At 39.9% G+C, this 14,425-nt stretch overlaps 1 protein-coding gene across 1 annotated transcript in view; it reads right to left on the bottom strand.

The window, feature by feature from the left end:
- Positions 1–5,851, bottom strand: part of PSMB2 (proteasome 20S subunit beta 2) — a 37,852-nt gene extending 32,001 nt beyond the window's left edge. The window contains exons 1-2 of the mRNA XM_017501094.2: positions 5,351–5,851; positions 480–602 (exon numbers count right to left, since the gene is read on the bottom strand). Coding sequence (XP_017356583.1) covers positions 480–602; positions 5,351–5,627 — 400 coding nt within the window. The 5' untranslated portion in view covers positions 5,628–5,851. The remainder of the gene's footprint in view (positions 1–479; positions 603–5,350) is intronic.
- Positions 5,852–14,425: the final 8,574 nt, after the last annotated feature.

Genomic DNA, 14,425 nt, shown 5'->3' with positions numbered 1-14,425 from the left:
TGAAGTCTTAATCCCTAGTATTTCAGAATATGACTGTATTTGGAGAAGGGATCCTTAAGAGATTATTAAATTAAAATGAGTTCCTAATCCAATATGACTGGTATTCTTAGAAGAGGAAATTTAGACACAGTACAGAGGGAAAAATCACGTGAAGACACAGGGAGAAGATGTCCATCTGCAAGCCAAGGAGAGAGGTCTCAGAAATCAACCCTTTTAAGGTAAAACCCTTTTATGGCATAGTAAATACCTACAGTTAGTTACACAATGCTTTAAGTTTACAAAGCATTTTCAAATGTATTATTCATTAGTATTATTAGAATTCATTTTAGAGATAAGGAAAATAACACCTTAATCTTTGACTTCTGATATCCAGAAGTGTAAGAAAATACATTTCTGTTGTTTTAGCCACCCACTCTATGACTCTATAATGGCAGCCCTAGTAAACTCATATGCCAACCAAAGCTCTAACTCTTACCCACCATTTCGCATCTTATAAAGTTGCACGTTTTTCTGAATATATTCTGCAAACTGTACAGTGTCTCCAGCCTCTCCAACACATAGGAGTAATATTTTTTCACTCATCTTAAACATCTTGTCATGATCTGCTCAAAGAAAAAAAACTGTGTTAGAAATTGCCTTAACAGAAATTGACTGTCGTTATTTATGCAACCATAAACAGGTTTATTAATTACTATAGTTGGCCTTCCATATCCATGGATTCAGAATCCAAAATTCAACCAACTATGGATCAAAATTATTCAGAAAAAAAAAATAGATGCTTTCATATATCCTGAACATGTACTGACTTTTTTTCTGGTCATTATTCCCTAAACAATACAATGACTATTTACATAGCATTTATGTCATATTAAGTATTATAAATAATCTAGAGATGATTTAAAATACACAGGAGTATCTACATATGTAATATGCTATAGATTTGGGTATCTGCAGAGATTTGGAACTAATCCCCACAGATACCAGTGATGACTGTATATTGAATAATTTCACTAATCATTGCTTTTAGAAGATTTTAATAGGTAATGTTATCAATTTATCTCTTCCACTCTTCATGCTAAAGCATCAACATATTGTGTAGTGTCAATTCAGTTGGAGAATATACATGAAAGCTACTAGTTGAAAATACAATTTAAAGTATTTAAAGGCATTTGAAATGCAAGGAACAGAACAGAAGAAACTGAAGGAATCCAACCAATGGCAATTATCTTTATTTAGGCTCATGATAACAAAGCCCTAAAATGTTTCTACAACTACAAATGTTAGTTATTTGTAGCTGTACAAAAGCATATATGGAAAGGACTCGTGCCACAATTAAAATTAAGGAAACATCTCAAGAAAAAACAGAAAATCAACTGAGACTATATATATATACTTTTTTTTTTTTTTTTTTTTTTTGCAGGGGGAGGGGGAATGGGTCTTGCTCTGTCACTAGGCTAGAGTGCAGTGACGCAATCTTGGCCCACTGCAACCTCCACCTCCCGGGTTCAAGCGATTCTTCCACCTCAGCCTCCCGAGTAGCTGGGACCACAGGCGAGTGCCACCATGCCTAGCTAATTTTTCAATTTTTTAAAAATTTTTAGTAGAGAGGGGGTTTCACCATGTTGGCCAGGATAGTCTCGATCTTTTGACCTTGTGAGCCACCCGCCTCGGCCTCCCAAAGTGCTGGGATTACAGGTGTGAGCCACCAAACCTGGCCAATCAACTGAGAATATTAATCTCTTTAAAAAATAAACCAATTCCATTTCTAAAAAGAGAAAAGAAAAATTATTGCCAAAGCAAAAATTCTAGTGAATATTCTGATAGTAAGCTATTTAAAATACCTCACAAAAATCCTAATACTCTAATCTTATCTAGCTGAACCAGACTCATTCAGATTAGATTGATAAATATTCAGGTTACAGTTATTGCCTAAGGAAGAAAACACCACATTCAGTCTGCAGCTTCGGAAAAGGCCTAAATCTTCCTATCTCACTCTCACTTTCACTTTTCATTTTCCAAATAGTGCTGAATAATCTTCCCTGGGAGACATGTTTCCTGTTTTAAAGCTTCTGAAATGTCAAAATCCCTTAATAGGATTTAAAGAACAAAATGCTACTGTCAAATACTTTACAAGTGTTTCAGAGTTGTAGATATCAGTAATATGGCTTCTTAGACTTGGGGGAAACACACAAAATGCACCTGTAGATCGTATCAAACTGCCTCAAAACTTCTAAACAAACACACTTTTATTTGTTATACAGGCTACAGATTTAAAGACTGTTAGTTTGTGAACTTGTTAATAAAAGAAAAACTTGTTATATTATCCATGCAAAGAAAAAGGAGCAGAAGGGTATATTCTAAGTGCCTGCCAGTGGTAAGAGCATGGGCAGTTTTTATTTCCTTCTTTTTGCTTATCAGTATTTCCTAACGCTTCTATACTTAACATGCCTCATTTTCTAAGAAAACATTATTCAATAAGTTTGCATTATTTTTACAATAAGAAATAGGCTATTATTATTTGAGGGGAGAGCTTGTTTATAAAGAACTTATGTGACACTTAGAAGACTAAAATTCTAGGCAGTAACCTGTTCAGTTTTGAAATTAGCTTAATACAAGACCAAAAATGTTTTTTAAACACTGAGTATGTCCAATGAGTAGCAGAAGGCAACATATTTAATAGAAATACAAGAGAAAGATACTAAGAGACCCCTGAGTGGAAGAGGAAACTGCCTGTGTAGCTCTGGAGAATTTAAGATTCTTTACAAGGAACTTACAAGAGCCACAGACATGAAACAAATGGACAACAAAATGAACCACATTAGCATGTCATACTGTGGAAAACCAACAGGACTAGAATCCAAGAGACCTGGTTATGATGTGGACTTGGCACTCCGAACTTCAGCAAATTACTTGTCCTTTCTAAGCCCCGGTTTCCAGATGTGTGAAATGCTATTTCCAAATGTGTGAAATGTTAATATCACCTACCCCTGTCTAACTCACAAGTGAGGAAAAACTAATGAATTCTATACATGTCCACTACTAAGACACTCAGTGTTAGATAATGTAGTTCAGATTATACACGCTACAGGACTTCAGAAAGGAGAATTCTGTATGGGCTGGAGTACTCCGAGTAACTTAAAAGCAATTTTACATAGGCCAAGAGAAAAGAGGCATGCAATGCAGCATTTAAGCAAACCAAAAGTTGTACCACTTAATAAGCTGGCAGTCCTCAGGAAATGTCTATAGTATCAAAATGTTTTTACAAAGTGACATACTGGACAATTGACTGGAAGTTGTATTATCATTTTATACTTGGAGAAAAGGAGTCCCAAAAAGGTTACTATTTTTCAGCATTCTTGCCTACTCTAAACAAGCTCCATCATGAAATGGTTAGAAAAATGTCATCATAAAACACTAAAATTTCTATCATAATTTTTTTAATACCAGAAAAGACTACAGGAAAAATTAGAATGTGTGGAGTGCAATTATTTCCAACTATTTTTCAAGAACTAACGCACATTCATCTTTCTCCCATACCACAGTGATATTTCTTTATTAACACTAACTAGTAATACTTTTTTTTATCATACAAAATCATCTTGCAGTATTTATTTCCTTGTTTTCTTAACATCTTGGACTCTTCTACATGTTAAAAGTAATATATTGCATTCCCTATAATGACTAGAAATACTGTGTACATAAGTAGGCTTAAAGCACATTCTACTTTTCAGTGTGATTTCACATACATTATTGGGATGAGACAAAAGACCTGTGAAGGTAATGATTATTGTTCTACCTAGACACGACTTAATGCTAAAATCATTTGGCTTTAGTATTCAAACTAATGGACAAATTTACTCTCAAAACAAATTCACTTCTTTGGAAGGTCTGGCTTACAAACAAAACTTCTACAAACTAATCATAGAATTGCATAAAGCATCAGGTGCTGTGTTAAGCGATTTACATTAATTCATTTAACATTTTGAGATAGGCGCTATTACATCACCACCTGATAGATGTTAGTTCCGAGGCACAGAGTTTGAGAAATTTGCTTAAGGTTACAAGTGGCAGAACCTAGGTTCAACCTATGCAGTCTGAGTCCAGATATTTTGCCCATAACTACTATACTATACTATACTATGCTATACTATACTGTCTCTCTATAGTAAATTACTCAATACATAATTTTGAGATTTTGGTTGTTTTTCTGCAGAATCTAAGTTTGTTTTCCTAATTGATCGAAGACTTTTACTGTTCAAAAAAGATTAAGCTTTGGTTCAGATGACTTAATGTTCATTTGACCAATACGTTTGGGCACCTATATGTACTTAGTATTATTAAGTACCTGTCTAGTGCGAAGCATTTGCGCATAACTCATTTACTCAATCCTCCCAACAAGTTTGAGAGTTTGGTATTGCGAATCTTAAAGATGAGGCAATCTGGGCACTGCGAAATAACTTATACAAAGTGATAAGGCAAATAAATGACAGGGCTCTAATCTCCTAACTCCATTAACTACTTAAATATAAGGAAAACCTGGCAGCCATTGCCCTGGAAAACTGGAAAAGAAAAATCGGGAGTCACGGGAAGATACCGGCAGCCGAAGGGAAATGCCAAGCTTTTGGTGCCACAGTCTCACTCTCCCCAGGATCCACCTTATGCCGCCAACAAACTAACCTCATTACTAGCAACAACGGGAAATTTATCAGAGATTCGGGAATCTAGAGAGCCAAGTTCTGGGCAGGCGCTTAAACATTTATAAACTGATTCCCTTTAGTCAGCTCTCAACAGGCAAGAAGCATTTAGCGAAGGCCAGAGCAGAGCACTGACCTAGGAGTCCCGGAGGAGCAAATGCCAGGGCCCCAGACTTGTCTGGCTGTTTTTTCCGTTATTTTGAAAAATAATAATAATAAGGCCGGGCGCGGTGGCTCACATCTGTAATCCCAACACTTTGGGAGGCCGAGACGGGCGGATCACCTGAGGTCGGGAGTTCGAGACCAGCCTGACCAACATGGAGAAACCCCCGTCTCTACTAATGATACGAAAATTAGCCGGGGGTGGTGGCTCATGCCTGTAATCCCAGCTACTCGGGAGGCTGAGGCACGAGAATCGCTCGAACCCGGGAAGTGGAGGTTGCAGTGAGCCGAGATCGCGCCACTGCACTCCAGCCAGGGCAACAAGAGCGAAACTCCATCTCAAAAAAACAAAACAAAACAAAACAAAAAGTAAATACCGGCAGGGCAGGCCGGCATCTACCTCTCAGATCCTCCCTGGTCCTCGTTCAACCCCCGAGGAACTCCCTGTGGCCGCCCGACACCCAGGCCTGGCAGGGCCTCCCCTGCTTCCTCACCGTCCTTCATCTGGACAATATTGCTGGCGGCCACCCGATCGGAGGCGACAAGAACATAGTCGGGGCCTTGGATACCGATGAGGTACTCCATGGTGGCTGGAGGCCAGGGGCTCCAGGTCTGACAGAGCGCGAGCCTTGCCGACTTCCCGATCTCACCCGTGAGACAGCACCTACAAGCGAAGCTTGGCGCAACGCCGGCCGCACGACTTCCACGGCGCTCTCGGATGACGTACAACTGTCGCGAGAGGTTGGAAAGTGGGCGCGGCGCCCGGTACATTACTTCCTGTCCTTGTCTCGTGTTGTCCGAGTCTCCTCCGATGCCCGCTGTGCAGGTCACTTACCTTATGTGACGCCCAATTTCTCTGTCTACAGACTGGGACTTTTAAACTCGCTTTAGGATAAAATCACGCAGTGTATGTAAGGTACGGAGCACGCGTTGGTGTCAAAAAGGCATAGGTACCCAGGCAGCCGTTTCCCTACGTTACTCCGTAAAATCTCCCCAGAAACTCCTTAACTGTAAGCCAGATTGGAGAAAATAACTTGAGGGGAGACTTACGTGCATCCTTAACAAAAATAGTACATGGTTGGATTAAAGATATAATCATGGGCCGGACGCGGTGGCTCACGCCTGTAATCCCAACGCTTTGGGAGGCCGAGGCAGGCGGATCACCTGAGGTCGGGAGTTCAAGACCAGCCTGGTCAACATGGAGAAACCCCCGTCTCCACTAAAAATACAAAATTAGCCGGGCGTGGTGGCGTGCGCCTGTAATCCCAGCTACTCGGGAGGCTGAGGCAGGAGAATTGCTTGAACCCGGAGGCGGAGGTTGCGGTGCAGTGAGCCGAGATCGCGCCGTTGCACTCGAGCCTGGGCAAGAAGAGCGAAACTCCGTCTCAAAAAGAAAAAAAAAAAAAAAGAATTATATCAAGCATATATGTATGTATGTATATATGTACATATATGTGTGTGTATATATATATATATATATACACACACACACATACACACATGTACATATATGCTTGTAATTTTTGGAGGAGATTTGTTTCTAAGAGTGACAGGGAACCCAGAAGCAATATAAGAAAAGACTTGACAGATTTGACTACATAAGATCACAAGTCTCTATGTGATGAAAGTCATTCTCATGCTCAATGATAAATGTAAATTGGGGATGTTTCAATTGTAGAAATAGTTACTCTTCTGGACCTTATAGACAGAGGGGGAAAAAAGGAAAACATTAATATCTATAACCTAAAAGACATTCCTACAAATCAATGGGCTGGGTGGGGGGGGGGGGGGGGGAGATAATATCATTTTAAAAAGACCAAAGACTAAGAAAATTCACAGAAGAAGCAATGTGAATGGCCAACAAACATGAAAAGATGCTCAACCTTGATGGTAATTAGAAAAATGGGAAATAAGAAACAAGAAAGTATAAATTGGGGGTAAGGTTCTAAGATGTACAACCTTTTTGTAGAGAACAATTTTGGTATCTATTAAAATTAAATGTGCATAACCCTTTAAATATGTCCAAAAGAAATGTTTGCATGCGCAGTCCAAATATTTGTGTACAGAGATACTCAGCGTTGCCAGGCGCAGTGGCTCACACTTGTAATCGCAGCACTTTGGGAGGCCAAGGCGGACAGATCACGAGGTCAGGAGCTCAAGACCAGTCTGGCCAACATGGTGAAACCCCGTCTCTACTAAAAATACAAAAATTAGCTGGGTGTGGTGATGCGCACGTATAATCCCAGCTACTGGGGAGGCTGAGGCAGGAGAATCGCTTGAAGCTAGGAGGCAGAGGTTGCTGAGAGCTGAGATCACACCATTGCACTCTGGGCAACAGAGCAAGACTCTGTCTCAAAAAAAAAAAAAAAAAAAAAAAAAGAGATATTCAGTGTTGCAGCACTACAACACAAAAGAGGACCAACTTACATGTCTAAAAGTAAAGACATTGTTATATAAATTATGGTACAGTCACAGTGGAATATTATGCACCCATAAAAAGAATGAAATGAATCTAAATATACCTTATATTCCATGGCCCAAGATAGATGAAGTGAAAATAAAAATGGTTTCCTCTATGTAGCCTGATGCCATTTTGTTTAACAATGAATATTAGAATATGAATGGAAATACCTGTAAATACCTATTTACATGTGTTCCAATGTCAAATTATATGCAGTTATTACCCTGGTGAGTGTGATTTCAAGGGAGGACTTTCACTTTTTATTTTATACATATTAGTATTGTTTGAATGTTTTACAATGCTCATGTATTATTTGTATTTTTTCTAATAGAAACAAACTCAGTCATCCCTTTATATCATGAAGCAATTCTGAAGAAAGGTTGAAATATTTCTTGACTGGGTTTCTGACATCCACAAATGAGTCTTCATACTAGCTTACTGAGAAATGGGAAAATAGTTGCAATTGTATCTTCAAACACAACTATGCAATTCGTTTGCCTCTGCAGAATGTTTGCCTGTACTTTATTCTGAATGTTTCTTCCAGCTCCCTGCTCATAAAGGAACACAGAGCCTGAGGAATTTGAGGCAGCCTATCAATCATGGGATGGATGCCAGGGGCAAGTGAGGTCATTAAGTCAACCATCCACTATGAACACAGCTGCATCCATCATTCTAGAAAGATAGATTCTTTTCTTAAATACCAGTAGGAGGGGGTGGGTCTCTCTCTCTCTCTCTCTTTCTCCCGGCCACTTTCTTATTGTGTGTGTTTGTGTGTTTTTTTAATTGTAAAAAGTATTTGGTTATACTATATATACATACATACATACACACACACACACACACACACACACACACACACACAAACAATATAGAAGAAATGGAAGAGTTAAATGTCTCTCCTTCCACCAAAGGTAACCACTCACCAAACCTTCCAGACCTTTCCTTTATACATACCAATTTTTTTTTTTTTTTTTTGAGACGGAGTTTCGCTCTTGTTACCCAGGCTGGAGTGCAATGGCGCGATCTCGGCTCACTGCAACCTCCACCTCCGCCTCCCGGGTTCAGGCAATTCTCCTGCCCCAGCCTCCTGAGTCACTGGGATTACAGGCATGCACCACCATGCCCAGCTAATTTTTTGTATTTTTAGTAGAGACGGGGTTTCACCATGTTGACCAGGATGGTCTCGATCTCTTGACCTCGTGATCCACCCGCCTCGGCCTCCCAAAGTGCTGGGATTACAGGCTTGAGCCACCGCGCCCGGCCATACCAATATTAATTCATTCACAAATGCTGCAGAATTCTGAATTGGAAGATCTACAGTCTTTTCATTATTTTTTTTTTTAAGGACTACCTTTTAAGCTGATTCATCCCTCTTTCTCGCCAGGCCTTTTTTTTTTTAGACAAAATCCCGGGTTCAAGTGATCCTCCTGCCTCAGCCTCCCAAGTAGCTGAGACTATAGTCACATGACACCAGACCCAGATCTCCCCAGGACTTTTCAAAATCCCCTTTAGCTAAGTAGCACTAGATCTGCCCTAATTTCCTGCTAGTATAGAAGAAAGTAGGTTTTCAAGACCTGCCTTGTGCTGTCTCACTAAGAATCAGGGAGAATCCCTCCTCCAACTAAAACCTTAGAATAACTGGGTCTTAGAATTATAAAGTCTGTGGAGGTTCACAGAAGCAGCATGATGTAGCGAAAATATTTACAGGCAATAAATATTTTTGGCTTTCCAGGTCATACTCCCTCTGTAACAACTACTCAGTGATACCATTATAGTGTGAAAGCAGCCATAGGCAATACATTAAAGAGGACATGGCTATGTTCCAATAAAACTTTGCTTGCAAAACAGGTAGGGGAAGGAGGAAGGTGGACTTGGCTCATGGACCATAATCTTCCACCCTGATAGAGTGGAAGGCTGTAAGTTAACACGTGTTGTCCTAGCTCTACCTCTTTCAGCCTTGGTGCAAAATTCATTTAGCCTCCCTGAGCCTCAATTTTCTTCTTTATGAAAGAGGCATTCAGAAGAGAGGTTTGCTTTGTGTTTTCCCCTGAGATGGGACAAAGATGCAGGTCTGGTTGTTGCATGAGTGTAAGGAACCATATTCTGCGAGTTTGGCAGAACCTTAATGAAGAATGACTGCAGTGTTTGGGGAACATAGCCGTAATGTGGAAGCTACCAACCTTGCCAAGACTCCCAAGCCCAAACTTGAGATAAAGGCATCGGTATAGCCCACCCTCAAAAGACCCTGTGAGCTTAGACAATAGAATTGGGACAAGGGCAGACTGGAGATCAGAGGCACACCCCTAAACATTTAGGACAGTCACTGTACTGCATACTGTTGATACCCTGCCCTTATTCCCTTTACCTACCTGGGCACCCATTTCCAGCTGTTATAAATGTTGGTTGATAACAACTCACAACTCCCCTTTTCTTGAGAGAATTTCCCTCAGCCAAACAGGAGTCCCCCTTGCCTAGGAGGCTGTTTGCCAATACCTACCCCTTGCCAATGATTGATTGACTGACACAGGGATAAAAGATCCATTAACTGAATTTAAGTGGGATACAGTTTGTCCTCCAGAGTCTCCCTGTGGGATCAGTCTAAAGCTGGTCTCCAGCCAAGATCAAGTTCTGGCTTAGCTGTTCCTCCCTCCCCTAACTTGCTTCCTAACTCTGCTTCTCCTGAGAGCACTTCCCCAATTAATGAATTGTACTAGCACTCTCATTTTGGTTCACTTCTAGGGAACTCAAGCTAAAAAGCATTTGGCACCAGATGTGATCCTAGAAAGCAGTCTCCAAGGGATTCTGGAGCAGGATCACTTACTGGCTGGAGGATGATGAGGACACCAGTCCTGGCAGTGAAAGAATATTGACAGTTCCCAACCTCCTGTAACAGTGCTACAGCAGATGAAAGCTCAGACTTTCACCTGTGTTTAAATGGGATGGGGGTTACAGTGGAAAGTATGTAGTAGCTGGAAAACTCTTGGACACTTGAGAAATATGAGAAAAACAGTAATTGTCTGGACCAAGGAATTGGGTGGCTATTGCTGAGTGCCATTGATTCATTAAAGACAGAAAGTGAAGGCTGGACACAGTGGCTCACAATTGTAATCCCATCACTTTGGGAGGCCAAGGCAGAAGGATTGCTTGAGGCCAGGAGTTCAAGACCAGCCTGGGAACATAGCAAGCTCACGCCAAAAAAAAAAAAAAAAAAGAAAGAAAGAAAATTAACCTAGTGTGGAACATGCCTAGCTACTACTACTTGGGAGGCTGAGGCAGGAGGTTTGAGGTTACAGTGAGCTAGGACTGTGCTACTGTACTCCAGCCTGGACGACAGAAAGACTCTGTTTTAAATGAAGGAACAGGGAGAGGCAAGGGGGAAGGAAAGAGAAAGAGAGGAATTTGTATGTCTTTAAGAGATAATTGTTTAAGGCAAAAATAACGTATTGTAGAATTTATAATATATTTTGAAGTGAAATGTAGGATAACAAAAGCACAAAGGCCAGGAGGGGAGGAATTGGAATATACTGCTGTAAAGTACTCATACAGTACATGAAGTAGTATAACATTCCTTGAAGGTAGTCAGTGAAAGATGCATGCAATAAACCCCAAACACAGTAAAATAATACTACAAAGGGCTGTAGCTAATGTGTCAACAGAAAACAAAATGGAATAATATACTCAATCTGAAAGAAGACAGGAAGAAAAAGCATAAGAGACAAATAGAAAACAAATAGCACGATGGTAGATTTAAATCCAATGATATCAGTAATCACATAAATATAAGTGGTCCAAACACCTCAATTGAAAGGCAGAAATTGTCGGATAAGATGAGAAAGGAAGACCCAGCTATATGCTGTCTACTAGATACCCACTGTAAACATAAAGACACACAAAGACTTGTACACAAATATTCATAACAGCTTTATTTGTCATAGTAAAACACTGGAAAAGACAGAGAAAGAGAGTCATGCCTATCAACAGCATAACACATTGTGATATCCATGCAATGGAATACTACTCAGCAATAAAAATGAATGAACTGTTGTGCACAGCAGTATGGATACGCCTCTATTATACTGAGTGAAGAAAAGAGACAAAAATCACTGTATGGTTTCATTTATATAAAATTCTAGAAATGCAAAATAATCCATAATGACAGAAGATCTGTGATTGCCAAGGGATGGAAGAGGAAGAGAGGGATCAGATGAAGCGATGCAGTAGACATGAGGAACTTTTGGAGGATGATGGATATGTTCATTATCTTGATAATGGTTATGGCTTTACAGGTGTATGCATATGTCAAAATATTGTATGTGCCTATTATTGTATGTCAATTATATCTCAGTAAAGCTATTTTGAAAACAATACTATACTAGGGGATTAACAGAAATTGATGCCACCCTCAAATATGTGAAGGATTCAGTAGTGGTGGGTGTCCCATCATAAATCCATTTAAATGACTGATCTGCCTCATGTAAAGATGAGATGGCTTATTACAAATAATAACCCCCATTGCATCTGCTGTGTTAGATTTGGTATTACTAGAGCAGAATAATACAATCTTGGGTACACAGTCTGCAGGTATTGATCAAATAATGCATTATTTCTGAGTCATTCAAGCAGAATCAGAAGCAGTTTGCATTCACATGGAATAAATAGTATATATTCATGGTATTGCCTCTAGGCTATATTAATTCTCCTACAGCACAGTAGTCCATGCTCTTGTAGAATTCAATTCCTTGACTGAAAGCCAAATCAACTCAAATGACTGAAATGTGACCCCCTCTAGGCATGTTAAATTGCTAAAAATAAGACAGTAAATGTATGAACTGGGAGCTGATATGTTTAATGACTTGATGCTACCCAAAGAAATTACTGTTGGTAAAGGTAAAGACCTATAGTAAAAGAGATACTAGATGCTAAAGAAAATGCTTTAGCAGATCCTCAGCTAACAGGCTGCCATATCTAAATTCCTTAAGCAAGAACCTCTTGTAAAATAGAAAAACAAATTTATAAGAGGTTTAGAGATTACATCATAGGGGCACAAAATCTAGTCCCTGATTTCATACTGTACCTGCATTAACAGCCCAGGTAAAAGGAACAATTTACATATAAGCTGAAAGAAAACACAACCTAGCTATCTAAGATAGACTCAAGGAGTTGTTTAAATGTGTTTTCTTGGTCAGGCCTGAAAAATCTTGGGCCATGTGAACAGAGTGCCTTTCAGATTCTTCTTACATTTCCAGTTATTTTCTCGCAGTTGCTTGATGCCTGTTTTCTAGAGTCATCTGCATCTACACAGCTGCTGCCCTGACAGATGATTCAGTATATGACTCAAAGACAAAAACAGGATAAACCGTGTTGATTGACACTGGAACTAAAAATTATCCCTTTCCAAATGAACCTTCCTCTTCAAAGAAAATCAATAATAATGATAAATATCTAGATAATTTTTGTTGGTCTCTAAGATTGCCTTCGCTTATTGAAGACAAAAAGGGAAAATCGAGAGTGTAAACATTGCCACACTCTTATGAGAAGACTGTTTTCCGAGTCCAGGATATCAAGTCAGAATCTGTTTTGTTGTTGTTTTTTGTTTGTTTTTGAGACGGAGTTTCATTCTTCTTGCCCAGGCTGGAGTACAGTGGCGCAATCTCAGCTTATCACAACCTCTGCTTCCAGTTTTAAGCAATTCTCTTGCCTCAGCCTCCCAAGTAGCTGGGATTACAGGCATGAGGCACCACGCCTAGCTAATTTTGTATTTTTAGTAGAGACAGGGTTTCTCCATGTCAGTCAGGCTGGTCTCGAACTCCCAGCCTCAGGTGATCTGCCCACTAGGCCTCCCAAAGTGCTAGGATTACAGGAGTGAGCCACTGCGCCCAGCCCTCAGAATCTCTTTTGAAACCATCTAATCAATAAATGAGAATTCCATACCAAGTATGGAATTCCATTCCATAACAAGTAATCACCAGAGCTGGTTTTAAAACCTTTTAATCAATCAACAACAAACGTCAGTGACCATATTTTTTTGCAAGCAAATCACTCAGTGACAACTTCTTGTTTCTAAAAGTCAGCCAATCAGGATTTAAGTCATTCCAGCAAATATACTTCTGAATGTCAACCAACGAACTGTCTCACCTATCAACCCACTCATGCCTCTGAAAATTCACTAGTCCTTGAATTCCATGCTTTCCCAGAACTCTAAGATTAGCAATCTGCTCTTCTTAGAGGAAACTGTGCCTAACCAGAATAAGGATATGCTTATGTAAGCAATAAATTAGGCTTTGTATTTTTGTTTTGGATATTGAGTGGTAGTCTCATCTATTGACATGTGGAAGGCTGCCAGCTTTGAGTGTGCCCAGAGCAAGAAATGACTGTGCAGCAGCAGCAGACTGCAATATAAATAGCCTTGTCACTTGGGCCATTTGACCCGGATGATCACATGTTACTAGAAGTGTCTTTTGTAGAGGAAAATGCCAGATGAAAGTTTTGCTAATTTACAATGGAAGAATTGTACCTCAAATTTAAAAGGTGTATCATCCTGTAGAAACTGAGTGTCTGACCATAGGACATTAAATGGCCATGTAGCTTCATCTTTCCATATTGAGTTAGATTCTGACAAACCCACCAAGTTATAAGTTCAAGTGGGCCCAGCGGTGATCCATCATAAAATGAAAGTGATATATCTGAGACCAAACTCAAGCAAATCCAAAGGGCACAAGTAAAACTGCATGAGCAATTTTTCAGGAGTCATTAACTCTAATCATCATGAAGAAATAGGATTGCTGCTGCATATTGAGGGCAGAGGGCAATCTGTCTGACACTCAGGTGATCTGCTGGAGCATTTCTTGGCATTCTCACACCCAGTTGAACTGTAAATGGGCAATTTTAGCAACCATAGCCTGATAAGGATCTGGTGGCCAGGACAGCATGAGAATAAGAATGTAGGTTGACTCATCAGAAAAGCCTAAATGGCAGAAGAAGGAGATGATGACTGTCAGTTATAGCTCAGGACCAAATGCAACAGCATGGGCTATGTTTCATTCCATAAACCCTCCTCTTGTAAGTTTTCTCAGAAATTGTGGCCAACTAGGATGCAGGAGAAGCTCTG

The sequence above is a fragment of the Cebus imitator genome, unplaced genomic scaffold, assembly GCF_001604975.1.
Source record: "Cebus imitator isolate Cc_AM_T3 unplaced genomic scaffold, Cebus_imitator-1.0 Scaffold277, whole genome shotgun sequence".
NCBI lineage: Eukaryota > Metazoa > Chordata > Mammalia > Primates > Cebidae > Cebus > Cebus imitator.
The sequence above is the reverse complement of the archived record's forward strand: the minus strand, read 5'-3'. Positions and strand labels throughout refer to the sequence as shown.